The sequence below is a fragment of the Talpa occidentalis genome, unplaced genomic scaffold (assembly GCF_014898055.3).
Source record: "Talpa occidentalis isolate TD23 unplaced genomic scaffold, MPIMG_talOcc4v2.1 talOcc4.9, whole genome shotgun sequence".
NCBI classification, from domain to species: Eukaryota; Metazoa; Chordata; class Mammalia; order Eulipotyphla; family Talpidae; genus Talpa; species Talpa occidentalis.
In genome coordinates, this window is record NW_023605305.1 from 23,662,372 (window position 1) to 23,686,092 (window position 23,721).

The 23,721-nt window shown below is 44.5% G+C and overlaps 1 protein-coding gene across 1 annotated transcript in view; it reads right to left on the reverse strand.

The window, feature by feature from the left end:
* The window catches only part of RHBDL2 (rhomboid like 2), a 25,349-nt gene extending 14,289 nt beyond the window's left edge, over window positions 1–11,060 (reverse strand). The window contains exons 1-2 of the mRNA XM_037500716.2: window positions 10,960–11,060; window positions 2,277–2,565 (exon numbers count right to left, since the gene is read on the reverse strand). Coding sequence (XP_037356613.1) covers window positions 2,277–2,536 — 260 coding nt within the window. The 5' untranslated portion in view covers window positions 2,537–2,565; window positions 10,960–11,060. The remainder of the gene's footprint in view (window positions 1–2,276; window positions 2,566–10,959) is intronic.
* Window positions 11,061–23,721: the final 12,661 nt, after the last annotated feature.

Consider the following 23,721-nt stretch of genomic DNA (forward strand, 5'->3'; position numbering starts at 1 on the left):
AAAAAACAAAGACTGAGAAAGTGTCACAGATGAGAGGGACTGGGGACACATGACAAGTAAGTGCAATGTGACAGCCAGGTTTCAGGGCACTGAAGGGACAGAAAGAGGACATAAATGGAAAAACTAGTAAAATCCAAAATTAAGTCAGGAGTTTAGTTAATAATCACACACCAGTGTGAACTGTTTCATTTTGACAAGTGCACCATAGCAATATAAGACACTAATCAAGGGAGAAGTTGGGTGAAGAATATACAGGAACTCCCTGGGCTGTATTTGTAGCCCTTTTATAAAATTAAAATTATTCCAACATATGGTTTATTTTTAAATTTTAAAATAAAAGAACTGATCTTTCTGTGAGAGGCAAATATCACAACACCTGCCCCATTGCCTTTCTTTGTAAAACTGCCCTCTCCACCGCACTGACTATGGCAGCCATGTTTGTGCCCTGTACCACATCCCATTCTCTCCAACCCCACCATCAGCACATCACCACACACACACAGTTGACTGGACCATGGGCAGGCCAGCCAAGCCACAGGACCATGGGCAGGCCAGCCAGGGAGATTCCCACATGGTGCAGCAGACCTCTCCTGTCTCACCAGCTGTTCCCCTCAGCAGTGTATTTCATCAGTCTGCCTGTTCTCTTCCCCACTCTGTCTCTGGTGAACCATATCACCCTCCTGCACATCTGGCCTGTACCCCAGTTCTTGTATGAATAAATAAATATTTTTTTAAAAAATCAGAGCTAAGTCCCTCCGATCAAAACAGGCTTAACAAAAGCTTTTCCTGGGAATGTTCACATATTAGTCTTATCTTTATCTGAGCCATAAGAAGCTATGTTCCTGTGATAATTAACTTTTCATGTCAGCTTGGCTATACTGTGGTATCCAGGGATTTAGTCAGACACTATCCTAGAAGTTTCTGTGAAGGTGTTTTTTAAATGAGATTAGAGTTTAAATCAGTAGACTTTGAGTAAAGCAGATTACCCTCCATTTGTGGGCCAACGTTATCCCAATCAGTTGAGGCCTTGATAGAACAAAGGCTGACCTCCTCTGAAGAAAAGGGAATCCTTGCAGCCATTGATTTCAGAGCCAGTTGAAGCTCTTACCCACTAGTTCTCCAATCCACTGGCCTGCCCTGTAGATGGTGAACTTGCCAAGCCTCCACAATCAATAAAACAATTTCTTAAATCAGTCTCTTTCTGAAAATATATGTGGGTGGGTGGATGGATGGATGGATAGATAGGTAGATACATAGAAGCAGATAATAATGTGTGTGTGTGTGTGTGTGTGTGTGTGTCCTGGTTCTGTTTGTCTAAAGAACCCTAATAGAGTTCTTGACAAAGAAGTTGAATTAAGAGGACTACTCTAGGGACGTCTTAATGTCCCTGAAGTCACAAACCACAGGTGGTCATTCTCTGCTGGTTCCTTTCTGACACTTCATGCTGTGGTAGAAAAGCTAGGTATGATGAAGTTCATGAGAAGCTCGGACCTGGCCCAGCCAGGTCCTTCCAATCTCTCTGGATCTTGCACCCTTTTCTGAAAAGCAAGAAAGCTGACTAGATCAGAGTAAAACAAAACAAAACACTGCATGTTGACTGTACTAGACATCATCACAGGATCCCATGTTTTTCTACTGAAATTTGGAGGCAGCCATAATTCATCTAAACGTATGGTTGGGGGCCCCCCTGGTGGCGCAAGGGGTCAAGCACAGCACTGTGAAGCTATCCATAACCTCTGAAGCATGAGTTCGATGCCCAGCCAGCCAGGGAGCAACCCACATGGCGCAGCAGACCTCTCCTGACTCGTCCGCTGCTCCCCTCAGCAGTGTATTTCAGTAGATCCGCCTGTTCTGCTCCCTACTCTGTCTCTGATGAATCCTCTCACCCCACACACCTCTGGCCTATACCCCAGTTCTTGTATGCATAAATAAATAAATCTTATTTAAAAATTAAAAATAAATAAAAAATAAACATATGGTTCCAGACAGACCTGAGCTATCCAAGTTGATTCATGAGATCAAATATATTTACAGTCCCAACATTATTTGAGCTTCCAAAGCTCACACCAGCTAACATAAAATGGAGCCACTAAAATTACAATCACTGCTGGGCAGAGGGTTTGTTTGTAAAATGAAACCCAACTCTTCACTGAAAGTGACTGGCAGCGAGGAGAAGCCTAGGAAGGAGCTCTGGGAAAGGTTAGGTGGAGGGGATGTGCTGTCTCCCAGTCTCTTATCTAGATCTGATCTAAACCCCCAGTTTGCCTCATCAGTGCCCACTACCCAGCATATTTACCTCGGCGATGCTGATGGAGATGATGAAGAGAGGGGGCGGGAAGCAGTTTGCTCTCTCCAAGTACCTTGTCCGCGCAGTTTCAGGCAGCATCCATTTTGAAACAATCCTGTGAACCTTTTTACTCTTAAAAGAATCCTTAGCTTCCTTATCCTCTCTCATTTTCTCTTCTTCTTCAAGTCCTTCTTTCGCATGTGCATTCAAACTCATCTCCTCCATCTCCAAATAATGAGTAGCAGCCATTGTCCTGGGTCCTCCCTCCCAGGCTCCACCTGAAAGAGGCATAAATGTCAGGGGGAAACAGCAACCCTATAGTCTTCTAGCCATGGCCCTTCCCTGGACTCTCTAGCATAACCATTGATTTCCAAGACCTTTACTGTGCATTCATAGAAGGCAGCTGATGATTTAGTGTCAAAATACTCACATGATCCATACCCTCACCTCCAGTGCATAACCAGAGAGGACTCCCAGGGGTCGATTCTAGTTTCCTCTATTGCTACCACCCAAGGGAAAGGACTGGAGTCTTAGGAAGGCAACACTAGCTAGGATACACCTTCCTTTTCCTCTGTCACTGACTTTCAACTATTAGCATAAGATATTTCTTAACCTAAGACACTGTGATTCCAAAGACACCCCAATATCCTTGGAAGAGCACCTCCAGGGAAAGCAAGCTTGACCACTATGCCATCGTCAAGTTCCCATGAGCACCAAGTCTGTGTGAAGAAAACAGAAGACAACAACACTCTTGTGTTCCTTGTGGATGCCAAGGCCAGTAAGCACCAGATCGCACAGGCTATGAAGCTCTATGACCTTGAGGTGGCCAAGGCCAACATCCTGATCAGATCTGAGGGAGAAAAGAAGGTATATTATTTTCCACTGGTTCTGACTATGATGCTTTGGGTGTTGCCAACAAAATTAGGAATCATCTAAAGTGAGACCAGCTGCTAATCCTAAATATAATATTTTTAGCACAAAAAATAAATAAATTTTCTAAATGATTCAAAATAAAGCATTTCACAATAGTTTTTCAAAAGCTTGAGCAGTGGAATCAGATGACTGGGATTAAAACACCACTCTACCACCTATCAGCTGTACAGTAATCTTAGATAAATCACTTAAATTCTCTAAGCCTCAAATTATATATATTTTTAATTATGGTAAAACACATAATGTAAAATTCACCATTCTAAAGATTTTAAGTGGAAAATTTGATGGTATTAAGCACATTTAAAATGTTGTTCAGGGCCTCTCCAGTGGCGCAGTGGGTTGAGCGCAGCACTGTGAAGAGGTCCACAGTCTCTGCAGTGCCAATTTGATTCCCGGCCAGCCTGGGAGATTGCCACATGGTGCGGCAGACCTCTCCTGCCTCGCCCACTGCTTACCTCAGCAGTGTTTTGGGTCCGTCTGCCTGTTCTGCTCCCCACTCTGTCTCTGGTGAATTCTCTCACCCTCCCACTCCTCTGATCTGTACCCCAGTTCCTGTATAAATAAATAAATCTTTTTTTAAAAAAAATTTAAAATGTTGTTTCAGGGGCCTCCCTGGTGGTACAAGGGGTTAAGACACAGCACTATGAAGCTATCCACAGTCACCGCAGCACAAGTTCAATGCCCGGCCAGGGAGCAGACCACATGGCGCAGCAGACCTCTCCTGTCTCGCCTGCTGCTGCCCTCAGCAGTGTATTTCAGTAGATCTGCCCATTCTACTCCCCACTCTGTCTCTGGTGAATCCTCTCAACTCCCCTCCCCCTGCACCTCTCACCTACATTCCAGTTCTTTGCATAAATAAATAAATAAATCATAAAAAAAAAGAATGGCCAACACTATATTACTAAGGTCTGCTGCAAATTTAAATATCATACCTGATCATCTCATGAGGAAATAAAATTCCACATTTTTAAAAATACAACTTTAAACCTATAAACGGAACTAGAAAGATGAGGATTATACTGCCCTCAAATTTTTCTCTTTTCTCCAGATTTCAAAATTTCCAGAAATTTGGGCCTCCCTGGTGGTACAAAGAGTTAAGACGCAAACTGCGAAGCTGTCTGCAGCCACTGCATCATGAGTTCGATCCCTGGCCAGCGAGCTACCCACATGGTGCAGCAGACCTCTCCTGTCTTGCCTGCTGCTCCCCTCAGCAGTGTACTTCAGTCGTTCCGCCTGTTCTGTTCCCCACTCTGTCTCTGGTGAATCCTCTCAACCCCCACCCCCACACCTCTGGCCTGTATCCCAGTTCTTGTATGCATAAATAAATAAATCTTTTTTTAAAAATTCCCAGAAATTTTACAACTTCCGGCCTCCCATATTAGGTATTTTAGTGAAATGTATTTCCACTGTTGCAAAAGATATCTGATCCATTTGGTCAAATCATATTCATGGTGTGTCTGCTTCCCTCCCTGGTGTGTACAGTAAAGGGATCACATGTAGTTCAACTACTTGAGATTCTCACAACAGATAAGCACACTGGCTAGTGACAGCATGTTGATTTCACCTCTCTCTTCAGTTGGTCACCAGCACACTGACCTCACACCTGTTTGGGTGCCAATCCCTGAGGGCAGGGCCTCTCTCAGATTCATTTTATCTCCAACATCTGGTGCTTGATGTTCACAGGTGCTGCTTCCAGTCTGACATCCCCAGTGCCTCCCACTCCTATTTATCTTCTGCTCCCACACCCGAATTTATGGGCACAATTCACCACCTTTGTTATCCTGATCAGATTGGCAACAATGAAAAAGAATGATGCTCATTTATAAGGTTGTGTGGAAATGGATGTTGTTTATGAGATATATGTGGGTTGAGACTTTTTGGAAGGTAATTGAGCAGTATCTACAAGATAGGAAAAGAAAGACCTTTCAATAGAACCATCCTACTCATAGAGATCTACCCTATAAATGCAAGTGAACAAGTACAAAAAGCTACCATTCAAAGATGTTTGGTGCAGAACCATTTATAGAAGTGAATATTACAAAGAACCTAAATATACTCCAATACTTGCTGCATTTTTGTTGATAGTCTTTCAGCAGCTCTTCCCTAGAATGCACTGAAATCTGTTCACCAGCATTTCTGCTCCTTGATCAAAGGGGTCCCTACCCAGGGCGTAACAGAACAAGTCTAATCTAAGGCCAAGTTGTCATCAATTTTGTCCTTGTGTGGTTGTGGCCTATATACTCCAAGGATTCTGAAGGTCACACACAGTTGGGACAGAATATCAAGAAGTACACTTTGAATTACCAGAATTTTAGGAGGCTCAACTGAATAGAGCAAGTGTCTCAAAACAAGCCAGCAAAGATCACAAATACATTATAGTCTCACAGGGTTATGAAAGCATACACAGCTATCCAATTATTTACTCTGTCACTCTCATCTGTGTTATTCATCGGGTGGAATTATTTATTACACTGACTGTGCTTTCTTACTCACTAAACAAAGGTCATGCAGGTTTCTTGAGCATTCTTTAAGGTTGGTTTGATATTATGCTTCCCTCCCTACCTGTTGTCTACAGCATGTTGCTGCAAAAACTTTGCTGAAATTGTACACACATATGCACAGATGAAATCTTGGTGGCACTGCAGAGACATGTCCTCATCCTACAGGTAGGAAACAACTGAAGTGCAATGGCTAGACAGAGATGTTCCCTGCACACCAAGAACCGAAGATCTCCCCTTCATGGGTACAAGTATTCTTTAAAAGGAAAAGTGGAAAAAACTTCCCTATTCCCTGGACTTACCTAGGTGTTTTATGAATCACGGAGCCAGTGTGTTGGCCAAGGATTGGAAAGGGCAGGTTTGGGCTCATTTACCCAGAACAGTGGTCTGCTTTTAAAAAAAAAATCTGGGGGCCTCCCTGGTGGTGCAGGCGGTTGAGCGCTGCACTGTGAAGCTGTCCACAGCCTCTGCAGCATGGGTTCGATCCTGGCCAGCCGGCGAGAATCCCACATGGCCAGGCAGACCTCTCCTGTCTCGCCCACTGCTCCCCTCAGCAGTGTATTTCGTCAGTCTGCCTGTTCTGTTCCCCGCTGTCTCTGGTGAATCCTCTCACCCTCCTGCACATCTGGCCTGTACCCTGGTTCTTGTATAAATAAATAAGAACTCTTTTAAAAAATCTGTAGAAAAAGAAAGTTCTATAAGGAAATTTACCCAATATTGGTCAGACCCCAATATTGGTCAAAGATTTTTTTTGCAAAGACTTTTCAGGTGCTTTAATTCATTACATGCCACAGAGTAGCTCCCAAAAATAAATTATACACTGAAAATGCTAAATGATTCCATTTCAGACTAGATACAGAAATAGAGTTATTTGTAAAATATGTTGTGAGAGTAGTATTAACAATGTTAAATATTTTGCACCCAGGTCCCAAAGAAGAAAGGAAAAAGAAAAGTTGGTTAGTTCATCCTTTAGTAAAGTTTCAGCTCTTCTCAGGGAGCAGTTTCTGCACTCATGGAAGCACATACTAGAACTTTTCCATGTGGTTGTGTGACACACAAGGAGAATCTCTTGAAATCAGAGGCCCCAGGCACTTGAACTTAAATTTCTCAGGGAAAAAATCACTTTCATGAGGCATCTTCTCTTTCTTTTCATTTTTGTCACTGGCAATATCAAGTGATTTATTTTTGAGTCTTTTCCACTCCAGCAAGAAACAAAGATTTTAGTGATGGCATGCAGCTTGTAGCTTACTTAACAGTGACAACTATGGATAGTAGAGAATAAAATGAGGTGAGACTTCAGGATGCAACAGCAGGCCTGGTCCATTAACCAGTTAATGACTGGCTCAGGCAAAGCCCAACTCACATCCATTTACAAAGGGTTTCTGAGGGTAGCTAATGCAGTATAAGTGCTGAATCTGCAAATGTCAAGAACTCCCAGTGTATTCTTTTCATAACATTTCTGTACTGGGCATTTGTCAGTTTTCTTGGGATACTTCTTATCTCACGAATCTTGGTGGACAATATGGGTTCCTTTCCACTATAGAGTTAAAAATGCCCAATAGTTTCCAGGTCCCTAAGGCATGTAGGGTTCAGGTACATAGCCTTGACTTGACCAATCAGCTGAAGTTGCTTAGGATTTTTTTTTTCCATCTGATATATTTTATTATTTTCTTTTGAATAATTGCAGGAATAGTTCATAAATTATTTTGGTCAGCAAGTGTTCCAGACTGAGCCTTGTCAAATTAAATTGTCAAATTAAGACAGAGAGGTTACAGAATCCTTATCTGTGATGGTTTAACTTAGAGCTGAGGATAGGGAATATTCTTCATAACAGTGAACTTTAAACAGCATTACCCAGCGTAGGGGCAGGACTGGACACAGTGCAGGTTTTCTATGATCCAGCAGACCGGGTAAAGGAGGAGTCAGAGTCCTTGGTGGTTTTTGCAGGTCTTTTATTATGATTTACCAGGTACACAGCAGGCAGGGGTACTGGGGGGCCGGGAGGCTGGCAGGCCTCCCAGCTCCCAGCAAGTCTTCACTCAATCTGGGCTCTCTCTGGCGTTCTCTCTCTCTCATCTTCTGCTGTTTCTTTCTTGGCTTCTCTTTCAGCTTCTAATGGCGTCCCTGTGACGCTGCCCTTAAAAAGCACAGTCTTAGCCCAGGTGAATCCCATCTACCTATGCCTACACCCTATTCCAGGTGCCCACTATCAGGCATGCATTCAGGACCACAAGGATCCATCATCTATCCTGATGGCAGGAGGGCTGAAAAGCCTGACATTTTTCCTTACCCTACACCCAGTGTCCAGCCTTGCCACAGGGGTCAGTGCAGCATCCAGCATTCAATGCCAGCAATGTTGAGCCAGGCTTCAGCAATAACAGCACAGCAGCAAAGGGTCTCGCCTTACCTACCCAGCTGTGCAATGATTTTGATGAAGTTCTATGTGCCTGCTCTTCCTTCTTTTTTTGTTTTTTTTTTTTAATTGTTTTCATTTTTGTACAATGTATTCATTTTCATCTTGGTTGCAGTCCCTGTGAAATTCCCACTATCCATTCATCCGTGAACCATCACCATGGTCCCTTGTGCTCTTCCCACACTTGTTTTGATACTACTCCCTTCTCCCCCCGCTGCAGAATGTCTCTGGTTTATAGTTGCCTGTTCTGGATCCAAATAAGGGATGGGGGAAAAAAAGTAATTACAATAAAGTTAAAATCTTCCTGTTTTTGCAGCTTTCCAATGATCCTGTAATCTACCAGTGATATCATGATATACTAAGAAATATTTATTTGGTATTTATCTGGAGTTCCCAGCAGGAGTCTTATATCCGTTATACTTTCCTGAGTGATGGAGGAGAGGAACGTCTTTTATTATGCACATTAGGCCTTTCAACCACACCTGAATTAAAGGGAACTCTTGCAGGATGGGAGTAGGGGGAGGGCTGTTGCCTGAGGAATCAACTGTTTGATTAGAGAAATCAACCATGTGATTAGAATTTCAGTCCAAGGGCTGGGAAGGAGAGAAGGCCTAGAGGCTGAACATAATTACCAATGTTCAATAATCCCATCAACCATGCATACACATCGGTGCCTCCACAAAAACCGTAAACAAAGCTTCCAAGATCCTCTGGTCTGTGAACACATCAAAGTGTGGGGAGGGTGGTGTGACAATACGGGCTGTGGAAACTCCATGGCACTTCCCCTATCCCCTGCCCTACTCATCTCTTCCATCTGGCTGCTCCTGAGTGAGAGCTTTTATAACAAACCAGTAATATCACTTCATGAGCTCTGTGAATCAATGTTACAAATGCTTGAACCCCAGGGGAGGGTGATGGGAAGTCCCAATTTAGAGCTGGTCAGTCAGAAGTACTAAAAGCACAGACTTGCAATTGACATCTGAAGTCCGGAGGATATCAGTAAAGTGGGGCGCCCTTGTGGGACTGAGTCCTTAACCATTGTGGGGTAATTAGTGACAACATTGCTTGGTGCAGAAAACCCACACATTGTGTCAGAGCGGCGAACTGGAGTCAAGAAGTAGTTCTTCTTTAACTACCCCATGCACGTTCAATAAAATGTATTTAGTGATTTAATCACAATCAGTTTTTGTCCCTGGAAACCGAGAACCTAACTAGTAGAGCTGAATAGCCAAGAAGCCTTTCTAGACTCTCTCTGGGGCAACAAGAACTAACCTCCAATTAATCATATACAGTTATGCTATCTCAATTTTTAAAAAACATAATTTAAAAAATAGTAATAACAGGGGCCTTCCTGTTGCACGTTAAACTCATGTCTTGTTCTGTGGTTGAGAGACGCCATGTAAGGAAAGCACAGAGCCACAAGATCTGCTTTCTCCTCTAGATGCTTCCACTTCCTGGCTGAATAATCAGGAACAAGTCCCTTCCTGGCTCTGAAACAAGGTTTTCTCTCCTGCACAGTGAAAAGTAGTTCCCCAAAGTGGCTATCCCTTAGAATCCCCTCAGACATTTGTCATTCAGCATCTGTTTTCCTATAGATTCCTCAGTCCCACTCCTGAAGACATTAATGTAATAGATCTGATAGATCTCTGACAAGCACACCAGTTAAGGGGAGGCAATGGCAGCTCTGAGAACCACAAACTGAGGCCCACTCCATCCCCTGTACGTACTTCCAGGGGAAGGCGGAGGTTTCATTGCTGACTACCTCCTGTCCAGAGGGCTCCTGGCACAAAGGAGGTGTCCTGAAAATATTTATTTCTGAGTATGGGTAAACAGAAATTGTAACTTTCCTGCAAATCTAAAATTATTCCAGAAGAGTTTATTTAGAAGATGACTGGAAGGAAGGGCGGAGCGATGAACGGAAGGAAGGAAGGGAAGTCTTGTCTCACTTAGTCTTGTATATGTTGAGAAGCACCTCCCAACACCCTTTTCCTCTACACACACACACACACACACACACACATCATTGTCTCCTCTCACAGGGGACCTGTGGACCCACCACACCATAACAGCTACAAAAAGGGCTTAGTGCCTGCCTTTGAGAAACACCATCCCTTGTGCTCCACTCAGGGAAGACCCAGCTTCTACCCCAGCATCATCCACACTTCATTTCCCTGGGCCAGTGAGAACACAGCTATAAACAGAACTCATCTCTCCTTCGAGAATCACTGCAAGAATCAAATGAAATAATCAAAGTTGTCATAATAGGGAAGAGTTACTATGTGCCAGGTTGTACGCTAAATACTTTATGAGCTTTCTTATTCATTTTCATCACAACCCTATAAGTTAGGATAATAACATCCCCATTTTACAGGTAAGGAAACTCGGGCTTCCAAAGTAACTTGCTCAAAGCCATACAGCGAGAGAGGGGCGGGCTGGAAGAAGAGTCCAAGGCATTGAACTCCAGAGACCCCACGGGCTCCTCTGCCCTGTGATTTCTATGTGCCAAGTATTAAGGTATACATCTTTATTTTGATTATTTTCATCCCATCATTCCCTCCACTCTTATGGCTCTCTCCTTCCTCCAGATTCCCAAACAGACCTAGACTAGCCCTTGGGGGTTCCCAAATGGGAGCTGAGAATTGGCAGGTCACCAGCTTGTAGGATGAGTCTGGGAATCCCCACCACTCCCACTGCAGCCACAGGGGGTCAAGATGGAAAAAGACATCCAGGAAAGGAAAAGGATTTGCCTCTTGAGAATCCAAAGGACTTAGTCAGGCATACCTCCTCTACTTCGCCTCACCTGGGAGAGCACTGGCAATGTCACCCACCTTAGGACAACTCCTCTTTGGCAGAAGAAACTTTTGATCATTAGCTTGTGCTGCTTTCCTTGCTGCATTCAAACAAGCAGATTTCAAATATTTGAACTGCTTTTTCAAACAGCTGGCCCCACCCATTCATCGGTACCAGGCAGGAGGCAGGGCCCTGCTGAGGCTGAGTCCAGCCTTGATGTGGCCGGGGAGCCCAGGAGCCTGGGCGGCAGGCTGTGCTGGGTATACCCAATTGATGGCCTGCTGGGCCTGATGGGGAGGCGCTTGGTTGTGTTGCTAGGCAACCTGGGAATTGGAGAGGCCACAGATGAGGCTTCTGGGCCATAGACATTAACAGCCTCCTTCATTACACTGCAAACCATCATTACGCCCAGTTCCAGGGGCCTGCAGCAATCTTTCTGTGGTTATAGCCTGAAAGAGTGCTTTTTTAGCTACAGAAATTAAAAACTAGCTTTTCAATATTATGGGTTTGTGGCTATGGTTGTTTTCTTTGTGCTACATCTCTGAGGATATACTTGGTATAAATAGGCCTTAAAAAAATTAAAAACAAAAAATGCTTTCACAAATCTCCTTTTCCAAAGCTTTCCTTCCTCCCCAAGCCAAGGGTGCTTGCCCTCAACTGGGAGGGCAACTAAAGTAGGGGCTCTGGCCTCCCTGGTGGCACAAGGAGTTAAGACGCAGCCTGTGAAGCTGTCCGCAGCTTCTGCAGTATGAGTTCAATCCCCAGGCGGCCAGGGAGCTACCCACATAGCACAGCAGACCTCTCCTGTCTCACCCGCTGCTCCCCTCAGCAGTGTACTTTGGTTGATCTGCCTATGCTGTTTCCTGCTCTGTCTCTTGTGAATCCTCTCACACACACCCCCAACACCTCTGGCCTGTACCCCAGCTCTTGTATGCATAAATAAATCTTTTTAAAAAATAAAATAAAATAGGGGCCTCTCCGGTGGCGCAGCGGTTGAGTGCTGGGTTGAGAAGCGCCCCGCGGCCTCTGCAACGCCAGTTCGATCCCCGGCTGCTCCCCGCTCCCAGGCCATTGGAGGAGGGTCCCACATAGCGCGCAGACCCCTCCTGCTGCCCGCTGCTCCCCTCAGCAGTGTACCTCGGTCCCTCTGCCTGCTCTGCTCCCCACTCTGGCCCTGGTGAATTCTCTCACCCTCCCGCGCTTCTGACTGTACCCAGTGCATGTATAAATAAAATAAATAAATAAATAAATCTTTTTTAAAATAAATAAATAAAATAAAATAAAATAAAATAGGGGCGCTGCTTCCTAGGTCATTGTGTGCCCACTATGTGTCTAAAGCTTCTTCCCACAACCTAGGCAGGGGGTCAATGGTAATTGGGGTCCATTACTTGAGTCTGTGGTAAGGCACTGCCTGCGAGTTTATTCTACCTAATCTACCTAATTTCTCTGCTCTTTCAGGAACAAAGCATTCTCCTACAGTCCATTGGTGTCTATATCCCCAAGCTGTGTACCATAGAAAGATTCAGGATGGAGGTAATAAAGCCAAAGTAGGGGAACAATAAAAGCAAAGCAGAAAAGGAGAACTTAAAAAAAACCCAGACAAGCAGGCTACTCTTAGGAACAAGTACCTGAATTTTTGAGGATCTGAAAACAGATTCCCTTATCATGTTCATGTATGCATAAATAAATCTTTTTAAAAAATAAAATAAAATAAAGTAGGGGCACTGCTTCCTAAGGTCATTGTGTGCCCACTATGTGTCTAAAGCTTCTTCCCACAACCTTGTATCCCAGTTTCAGACATATCCAACACAGGCAGAATTCAGTATAATTCCTAGCGCCCCCATCTAAAAATCCACCTCTCTCTCTCTTTTATATAAGAAAGAACAAGGTGTTATAAATTAGCAAAGAGTATAGTTTTGAGTTTGCTCCAGATTACACATATGTAAATCATTTGCAATTTTCAGTAATTTTATTAGCAAGAATAGCTTAGTTGTAGCACAAAGCACAGAGAGGACAAAGAACCAGATATGGACAAGTCAGGAGACCCCTCATGAAATATAAAGACCTAAGAAGAAAGCCCTAATCCAAGTCCTAAAAAGAAAGTCTCATATCCTCAGACACGTGGGAATCCATTAAGCTGGAGATTTTGACATCATCCTCTCCATCCCACACTGGCTACACTTCTGCACTAGAAATCAGATGGTCTCCTTCCTTTGCTAAATGCCTGGTTACCCAATGCCCTTGGATTTGGGTATAAAAGCCTTAATAAGGCAGATGAGGATTCATGACCCAAGTCTTGAGTAGCCTCAGTCCTTACCATTCCTCCTTCTATACCTCACACTTCAGCCACACTGAGCCCCGAGAAATTCCAACTCCCCCCCTCTTCTAGGCCTTTCCATGAGCATCTTCTTCTGTTACACTATCTTCCCTCCCCAGTTTTTTTCTCCTGGTGAAGTCCTAACACCGCCTTCAAGACTGTCCTAAACACATGTTCTGCAATGCCTTATTGAGCTTCTACCCTGTACCTGCCATTGTACTGGGCTGAGAACACAGTGGAGAATAAAGCACTCATGGTAGATTGAAATGCACCTCTCAGTTCCCCCAACAACCTCTGCTCCTGTCTAGCATGTCTTTTCTGTGTTATCACTGTCTCCTCCACAGGCTGCAGGCATTGTAAAGGCATAACTTCTGTTTTGGGGGCCTCCCTGGTGGCCTAGGTATTAAGTCTCAGTGCTATCACCACTGTGGCCTGAGCTTGATCCCCAGCCAGAGAGGTGGCCCACGTGGCTGGCAGGTCTCTCCTGTCTCTCCCATTGCTCCCCTCAGCAGTGTATTTAAGTAGATCTGCCTGTACTCCCCACTCTGCCTCTGGTGAATCCTCTCACCCCCTGCACCTCTGGCCTACACCTCGGTTCTTATATGCATAAATACATAATAATAAATCTTAAAAAAAAAACTTCTGTTTTTCTCATCTTTGAATCCCCATTATGGAGCCCATGGAGTGCCTCAGTAAATGTTTGTTGGACTTATTTACTCACAAAGGAGTCAGCAAACATTTCTGTCAGAGCATACAAGGTATTGGCTATAGAACTATCAATCAAGAGACATGGCTTCTCTGGGGAGTAACAGAGCACTTGATGGAATGAATGCTGAATAAAAGAGTGAATGAATTAATAAACCAGGGAAGGAGTGTACACCACTCCACCAGGTGAAGAAGCCCAGAGCAGGTGATATACAGGAAGGGAGAAGCAGGTGTTTAGGCAGTTGGGAGAATAATGGTGCCCTTTGTCCTTTCTGATATAGTGCAATTTGAAAGAACACCAAGAGTTTAACAAAGAGCATAGTCTAGAGTCTGACCTAGATTTGAATTCTGGATCCATTAGTTATTATCCACCTTAGGCAACTCTTTTCATCTGATTATATCTCCATTTTCTCATCTGTAGAATGGAGATATAGTACTATCACAAGATTATGATTAAAATGACATAAAGTATTTAAAAGTTCTTATCCCAAGGCCAGGCAGAGTAGGTGTTTCCCTCACTTTCTCTCTGTGGGTGTGCAAATTCAGAAACTGCAGGAGGGCCTGCTGGGGCCTTCCTCTCCCTCCAAGCCTGAGGTCCCAGCACTGGCCCAGAGTTCTCACCTTGTGCCAACAGAAGCCTTGCACGTGCCACCTATTCCCACACCTCTTGGTGGCATCCCCCTCCCTTCACCTCTCCCTACACTAAGCAGTTCTGTGTTTAAAGTCTACAAATGCTTTCAAGGCCGGGAGCTGTCTTCTGTATCTTTACAAGCCTGCAGAGAGGGGGAGGTGGTATGGGGTAGCCAAAGGGAAAAGCACAATGTGTACCGAGTCCCCACTGAACTTGGTGCTTGAAGGTGCCTCATCTCATTTCATTTTAACAATCCCCCTTTACAGATGAGGAAACTGAGGCTCAAGAAGTAAACAGATGAGGTGGGATACAAACCCAGGAGTCTCCATAACTTCAAAGTAAATTTCCATTATGCTATGCTGCCCACCAGCTTGTAAGTGACTAAATGCTTGTGAAATACATGTATTTTCTTATTCACAGGAAGAGCAGAAATTATATCACCCTCCCCACTACCCCCCCACCCCCCAGAATTCAGGTGCAAGCTCAAACAATGATAAATGCATAAATGAATAATATCAAATGAATGAGTGAGTGAAATCCCTCAGCAACTCATACCAGGAAAGAGGAAACAACCCTGGCAGTGGCGGCGGGCTGGAAGAAGGCAGGAACTGCCTCCCTGACATGCTCTCCAGTGGGTAGGGCAGGGCCAGAGTTCAGGCAACACGGAAGGGTAGGAACTGGCTCCTTTGGAGGGAGAAAATTACTGGGGGCAAAAGTGAGGGGGAATAGCAGGAGAGAAAGCGATGAAGGGAGAGAAAGGTAGTGATTAACCAGGGCAGGGAAGGGAGCAGGATTAGCTGAGCCCCCCACGACCATGTTCCTGACCGAGATGCCAGAGACTGTTGCCAACTTATGGAAGTTGGGAGACCCCAAAGTGGCCACTCCAGAAGGCTACTCCGGAAGGGAGGTTGACAAGGGAGCACCTCAGGAACTGCCCCTCCAGGCCTCCAAACCCGCCCCGTGTGCTTCCTGCCTTAGTTCCCCAAACCTCGCAGGCCTGGACTCGCTCCACTCGCTCCCAGCGCCGCTGCTTACCTCTGTTAGCTGAGGCAGGGGCGTCCGGCAGGACAGGCTGCTCCCCGGGGTCCAGGACCGAGGGGCTGCCTCTGCTGGCCCGAACTCCCGCCCTTCCAGGCGCTCCTTGGTCCCTCCCCAAAGTTAAATAGTCAGGACAAGTTCCCAACCGCGCAGCCCTAGGGGAGGGAACCTGGGGAATCCCCTCCCCCAGCCTTGAGAGGACCGGGCGGGCCAGTCAGCTGGGCAGTCCGCTCTTGGGCTGGCGCTCAATGAATGAGTCCTCCCCGTCGCCTTGGTGGGTCTGAGCCAGGACGCCTGGGACAGCCTCTGCTCTCTCTCCGGGCCTGGCACTGATACCATTCCTCCTCGAGCCCTACCCTCCCGCTTGTGCGCTTGTACGTGGATCTCTCACCATTTACTCTGCGCATTCTGGGACCCACCTCATCAAGGGGTCTCCACTCTGCATTTGGTGTGCTCTGGTGCCCAACCAGGTGGGCTACCTGGGCGGGATCACTTTGCTCACAAACCCCTGGCCTCTGTTTGTTACCCGTGGCTGAAGCCATAGCCTGTTTCAGGTGGTGGCTCCCTGGAGCGGGTTGCTGGTGAGGATAGATGCTCCAGGGAAAATGCTAAAAAGTATTGCATTTTGGGGTGGGGCAACAGATAAGAAATATAAGTGACTGCAAAGGGGACGTGGATTCAGTCAATCTTTGGGATTCAAAGTTTTTGGTCCTTCAGCATTTGGGGTCAGAGGATTCCGGCCCCTACTATGTCTGTCTCTACTTGTAGTTGAACTGAGAGAAGTAATTCTGGTTAGATGCAGAGTAAAACTGATCTCCACGGCACTCTGGGATGAACACACATAATATCCACCGCATGGATTTCAATTATCTATGTACGTGTCTTTCTCTTTTCCTGGTAAAGGGCATGCCCTGAAATTATGAGTTCTTTAAGCGCCAAAACTTCTTTGTTTCATCATTGTATCCATGCAAATATTTTATTCCCAAAATATGATACAAACTATGAAACAGTAAATGTTTGATGAATTTTCGAACAGGGAAGCATAAAAAGCTTCCCACCTTTAGTGAATGAAGTGACAGCAGCAGATGTTAGGGCCTGTGCCAGTGGCCACCAAGCTCCTCATCTGAATCCTGATCCATAGCAGGTGGTAAAACCACAGGTCAGTCTCGGGAGGTGTACAGAGTGACCACCTGCAGCACTCCTAGACCTAGGGTGTCAGGTCACTCAATATAATAAAGCCTGCATGAAGTTACTCATTGTAGTTTTTCAGATTCCCTGGAGCCCATTATCACCATTTCTATTTAATATTATACTGGCCATCATAGAAGTACATTAAAAAAGAGGAAAAAAGCTTTAAAAAAAGAATTAGAAGGGAAAAATAGGGCCTCCCCCGTGGCGCAGCGGTTGAGCGCTGGATTGCGAAGCTGCCCGCAGCCTCTGCAGTGCCGGTTCAATTCCCAGCTGCTCCCCTGCCACTGGAGGAGGGTCCCACATGGCGCGCAAACCTCTCCTGCCGCCCGCTGCTCCCCTCAGCAGTGTACTTCGGTCCTTCTGCCTGCTCTGCTCCCCGCTCTGGCTCTGGTGAATTCTCTCACCCTCCCATGTGCTTCTGACTGTACCCAGTGCATGTATAAACAAAACAAACAAACAAATAAATAAAATAAAATAAAAGCATGCCTCTATTAAAAAAAAAAATTAAAAAAAAAAAAAGTTAGAAGGGAAAAATAAAACTAAGTACTTGAAGATAATATGCTTGTCAATGTAGAAAGTCACCCCCAAAACTACAGTTTATTTGAATGAATACAAATTTACCAAATTTGTCAGATTTAGGATCAGTTTTCAAAGCCATTTAAATTTCTGCACAATAGCAATTAATATAACATATTAATCTTAACAAATTTTTTAAATTTAAGAATATACCATTAACAATATTTTCAAGAATTCTGAAGTACCTAGAACCAAATCTAATGACATTTTCCAAAACCTGTATGAAGAAAATTGGATCTGGAAAGACATTAAAAAGACATAAGTAGATGGAGGAATATGCCATATTTAAGGACAGAAAGCTGAAAGAGACAATAAAAAAGATCTCAGATAGCGAATCACCGTACCTGCAACAGGGTGGTCCCCAGGAAAGGGGGAGGTTCCCTGCCCCACCCAAGGGAGGGTGGAGCTGAGCAGGAAGAGGAGAAGCTGAAGAAGAGACTGAGGTAGGAAGCAGGATGGAGCAAGGAGACCTGGAGGAGGCGCGTGGAGCCTAGAGACACGTGAAGAAACTGTGCTTGTCTTTTGGTCATGGACTGGGTAACACAGATGTGGGTGAGACCCGTGGGGAGGTGACAATGGCAGCTTTTATTTTGATGTTGATTTTGCTCTTTTCCTTCCGGCCTTGTCTGGTAGTTTCTGACCCTTTTCTGTGGGTCCCCACTGGAAGATGCTTTAGACTTGTGGCAGGCTTTGGTGCCTTGCTCAGGGCCAATCCCATATGGATGGACTTTTACCCACGAGGGGATGGGTAACTTTGGGTGCTTCATTTAGAAACTAGACTCTTTGACTTACCTGTATTGTTTCCTAGTTTCATTAAAGTTCCTTCCCATTAAAGTCTCATATGTTTTGTGTTGATGTGGCGGATGGCAGAACCCATTTAGAATAGGCAGGTTTGCGGGGTTTGGGCTGCCCCTCTCCCTGTCCTATAACATACCAACAGCCTGATTTCAGCACTGTGATACTGATTCAGATATCTGGCCTCTAGAACAATGAGAGAATCAATTCCTGTTGTTTTAAACCACCAAGTTTGTGGTAATTGGTTACAGCAACCACAGGGAATTAATACATTCCACTTGTGGATTAATCTGAAGACCCAAAAGAAGTAACTTTCCTAAAATTCTGCAACAAAGCCAGATTCACATCCAGGTTTTCTGGCTCCAGAGCCTATGTTCTCAATAGCTACACTGCCCTCTACTACAAAAACAAGTCTCCTTTTCCTGCATTGCCACAGTAGCCACTTTCACTTGTTTAGAACTCCGAAAGGCTGCTCCTTGCCACCCCACTCTGATTTCTGCTTGTTTATTTCTGCATTACAAACTCTTTTCAGGTGAAAGGAAATAAATGCGTCCCCAGGTTCATGTGTTAAAGATTCTCAAAAGAGAAAAAAAAAAACAAAAAACAGGTTATACAACCTGGCTTTATGGAACTAAACTCTCATTCTTTGCCATTCAGGATACAGTGAGAGTGCTAGTGCAGGAAAAGCAACACCTATGTCACTTCTCAGCCCACCCACAGGTGGTCATCCATTGCCACCCTACCCAAGTCACACTTCCTTTCTCCTGACAGTTCATTTCTGTCCTTGTCACTACTTCTTCTTGCTGCATCTACTGCTGGCTTTCACCCCTATTCTTCTTCTGTGTCCCATTGATTTCTTCTTTATCCTAGATGTCACTACCTCATGGCTTCTGCTTCATGCCTTTTCTCTCTGTGGCTGTACTGGTATTTCACCCATCACCAAATGCCTCCACAAAGTACATGTTTAGGCTGGTCAAGCACTATCTGATGTGGTACCCTCATTTGTCTGAGTTCTCATTCTAGAGCCTGAGTGCTTTATAGTGTTTAGAGGTCATTCTCTGTATTTAAAAGGGCTACATAATTTTTTGTTTCAAAAATATTGATATATACAGTATGCTGGAAATCACATCCTTTACAATATTTCATTTTAGTATGAACAATTTTAATGTTAATTTACATGCAAGCAAGGGAGGCATATAATTTTTTTAAATTGTTTTACAGGATACATAAGCAGAAACAGTTGATTCAAAACTTTAATGGTTTGCCATTATTTTGCAAAAATATATAAATTCACAAAAATACAGAATTTCACACCTCAACATCCACACAATTCTCTTGCCCTCCATGGCAGTTCCAATGTCAGCACACTCTCAAGTTACCCCCTCCACATGCTGGTCCCTCCCCCACCCCTGCTGGAAATCACCATAGTTTCCAGAGGACCTAAGAGTTATTTTTGTTGTTTTGCTTGTTTGTTTTCTTTGGTTATTTATATCCCACAAGTGTGAGAAACCACCCCATAACTGCACTTTCTGATTTATTTCACTTAGCAGAATTAATCAACTCAAGGTCCATCCATATTGTCCCAAAGTCACTATTTCATCTTTTTAATACCTGAGTAGTATTCCACTGAGTATTTATTTACACCACAATTTCTTTATTCAGTCATCTGAGGATCAATGTTGATTCCATGTCTTGGCTATTGTGAATAATGCTGCTATCAATATAGGAGCTCGTTGTGCAACTTCTTTCTGCATTGGATTCCCAGAGCAAATACTGGGAAGAAAGGTTGTGAGTTAAGAGTAAAGAAAAACTAGGGGTCCTCCCCTGGTGGTGTTGTAGAGCAACCCCGATAAAAAACGGGGTGCTGGGATTAGCTCAGGACATCATTTCCCCCTAACAGTGGCACAGGCAGTTGAGCGCAGCGCTGTGAAGCTTTCTGCAGCCTCTGCAGCGTGGGTTCAATCCCAGCCCGCCCCGACGAGAATCCCACATGGCACGACAGACCTCACCTGCCGCGCCTGCTACTCTCCTCAGCAGTGTACTTTGTCAGTCTGCCTGTTCTGCTCTTCCCTCTGGCTCTGGTGAATTCTCTCACCCTCCCACGCTTCTGACTGTACCCAGTGCTTGTATAAATAAATAAATCTTAAAAAAAAAAAAAAGAGTAAAGGAAAACTAACCAAATACAAGTCTTAGCACTGAGGGAAACTTTCTGACTTTTTTTTTTTTAAAGATTTATTTATTTATTTATACAAGCACTGGGTACAGCAGATGCGGGGAACAGAACAGGCAGACCTTCAGATGAAGCACACTGCTGAGGGAAGACGCGGGCGCAGCAGGAGAGGTCTGTCAAGCCATGTGGGACCCTCACAGAGGGCCGGGGATCAAACCGGCACTGCAGAGGCTGCGGGCAGCTTCGCAGCCCAGCTGCTCAACCACTGTGCCACCAGGGGAGGCCTGAACTTTCTGACTTTCTTGATAATAAGATCTTATCCTACATAATTCTGACAATGAACCTATGATGTAGATTCACTTTACAGGTGGGCAAACTGAGGCTGAGAGAGGTTGTGACTGGCATAGGCTTCTGCAGAGTGTTCCATAACACAGCTGGAATTTTAACCAGTATCTGCCTGATCCCCAAGTTTGTGTTTTAATCATCTCACTTTGCTCTGTGGCAGAGAGATGAGAGACCTCTGCTGCCTCCCATTCCTGGGAATGGTGGTGACTGCACCAGCAGCAGCCAGCAGCAGGGACAGCCAAGAGCCACAGCAGGAGAGAGAAAATACTGGACCACCTCAGGAAGGGATGTCAAGTAGACTCAAAGCATTATGGCACCCGTTGCCAAGATTCAACAGGTCCTGTAACCCAACACTGGAAGCCGGAGTGCCCCCTGGTGGCCCAAGAAGAATCACTGTTCCCAAACCATATTGAGACCAGGAGGGGAGACCTCTGCTGTCCTGTTCTGTCTTGGGAGTTGAGGAGCAAATAGCTGCTACCAGATTATATTTCCCCTTTTTTTGATGCTCCTTTGATATTCATGGTATTTAGCCCTAACATTCTCCTTTTTTTCTTTTGTGCTTTTATTTTTTTTCAAGATTTATTTATCTATGTATACAAGAGCTGGGACACAGAGATGCCGGGGGAGGGGGTGAGAGGATTCACCAGAGAGAGTGGGGAGCAGAACAGGCAGACCGACTGAAATACACTGCTGAGGGGAGCAGCGGGGGAGACAGGAGAGGTCTGCTGTGCCATGTGGGTTGCTCGCTGGCCAGCCGAGGATCAAACACGTGCTGCAGAGGCTGCGGATTGCTTCATAGTGTGGTATCTTTTTTTTCCTCTCAGTTTTACTGAGGTATGGCTGACAAATACATATTGTTATTTACTCAGGTTGTACAACATGATATTTTGGGGTCAAAATTATCAAAAATATCACCAACATTGATGTCACGCAGATAGTGGCCCTCAACATGGTAGCCCAAGACTGGGTGTCCCTGGGACCTCTTTAATAGTTCTAGAGAGTTCTCTAGAGGGCAAAGGCAGAAGGTACCACCTAAATCTGGACTTGTCTATTCTGAACCACCAGCTTCACCATAATCCTCAGACCCTTCCAGTCACTGGTTGCCTTGGCAATGTCATCACCAACCTTTTTTGCAGATAAACCTAAGGGGCCAATATTGGGAGTCAAGGCAAAAGTAACATCAACTTCCCCCCCAGTACACTTCAGGTATGTGGTTTTGATCTTGTCGGGGTTGAGTTCAGGTGGCAGGTGGCTGTCAGCTGGCATGGAATGAACCTGGATTCAGATGACCAAAGAAAGCTGTATCTCACCTCCTCTGAGTCAAAAGCCACAAGTTCAATGTGATCTTTTTATTTTTTTAAGATTTATTTATTTATGTGTACAAGAACTGGGGTGTTAACCAGAGGTGGGGTGTGAGAGATTCATCAGAGACAGAGCAGGGAACAGAACAGGCAGGTAGACTGAAGTATACTGCTGAGGGGAGCAGCAGGCAAGTCAGGAGAGGTCTGCTGTGCCATGTGGGTAGCTCCCTGGCCAGGAATAGAACTCATGCTGCAGTGGCTGTGAATAGCTTCATAGGCTATGAATTAACCCCTTGAGCCACCAGGGAGGCCCAGCCAATGTGATTTTTTTAAAAAGATATACTAGAACATCATTTAATATTTGTGTACGTGGTAAAATGATTACCATAATCAAGTTAATTAAAACATCCATTACCCTACATAGTCACCTTTTGTGTGTTTGTGTGGCAAGAACAATTAAAATCTTCCCTCACCAAATTTCAAGTATATGGTACAGTATTAACTATCATCACCATATTGTATATTAGATACTCTGCTATATTTCCTTCTAAGGTTTTTTTTATTATTTTATCTTGTGTTTATATTTGAATGTAAATACTTAAACCATCTTTTCAAGTCATACGAAATGGAGTCAAATTCTTTTTTTCCATATGGAGAACTGGTTTAACAACATCATTTACTAAATAAATCATCTTTTCCCTTCTGTGACAAATGGCACTATTGTCATATACTGAACACTCTTGTATACCAAGATCTAGTTCTAGATTTTCCATTACTTTCCATGAATATAATCCTATGCCAACATTATATAAATTTGGTTATAACAGTTTTATGAATGTTCTGATATCTGTAGTACCTCTTCACTCCATTTTCATAATTTCCTTATTTATGCTGGGGTATACAGCCTTTCATATAGATTTTTTTAAAGATGTATTTATTTATGTTTACAAGAATGGGGTACAGGCCAGAGATGTGAGCTGTGAGAGGATTCACCAGAGACAGAGTAGGGAACAGAACAGGTGGGTTGACTAAAATACACTGCTGAGGGGAACAGCTGGTGAGAGAGGAGAGCTCTGCTGCGCCATGTGGGTCACCTCCCTGGCCGGCTAGGGATCGAACTTGTGCTGCAGTGGCTGCAGATTTCTTCATAGTGCTGTGTCTTAACCCCTTGCACCACCCAGAAGGCCCCTGTCTAGATCAATTTATCACAAATTGAAAATATGATAAATGAAAATGTTGACTGAGTTATAGCTCAGTGCTGCTACCCAGCTTCATGAGAGAGTACTATCTCACAGTTTTCTGCTCAATGAGACTCACTTTCATGCCATCATAGCACAGAAAAAGCATACCTTGAACCACTGTAAATCAGGATCATCTCTATCTCTTCTTTTCTAATATGAAACCATATGGTAGTAATTCAAGGCAGTATTTAATAACAAATAGTGACTGTGGTTATCCCTGTCTGGTTTTATTTATTTTTTTAAGATTTATTTATTTATGCATACAAGAGCTGGGGTACTGGCCAGAGATGTAGGGGGTGAGAGGACTCACCAGAGACAGAGTGGGGAACAGAACAGGCAGATTGACCGAAGCACACTAATGAGGGGAGCAGCGGGCGAGTCAGGAGAGGTCTGCTGCACCATGTGGGTTGCTCCCTGGCGGGCAGGGAATCGAACTCATGCTGCAGAGGCTGCAGATTGCTTCATAGTGCAGTGCTTAACCCCTTGTGCC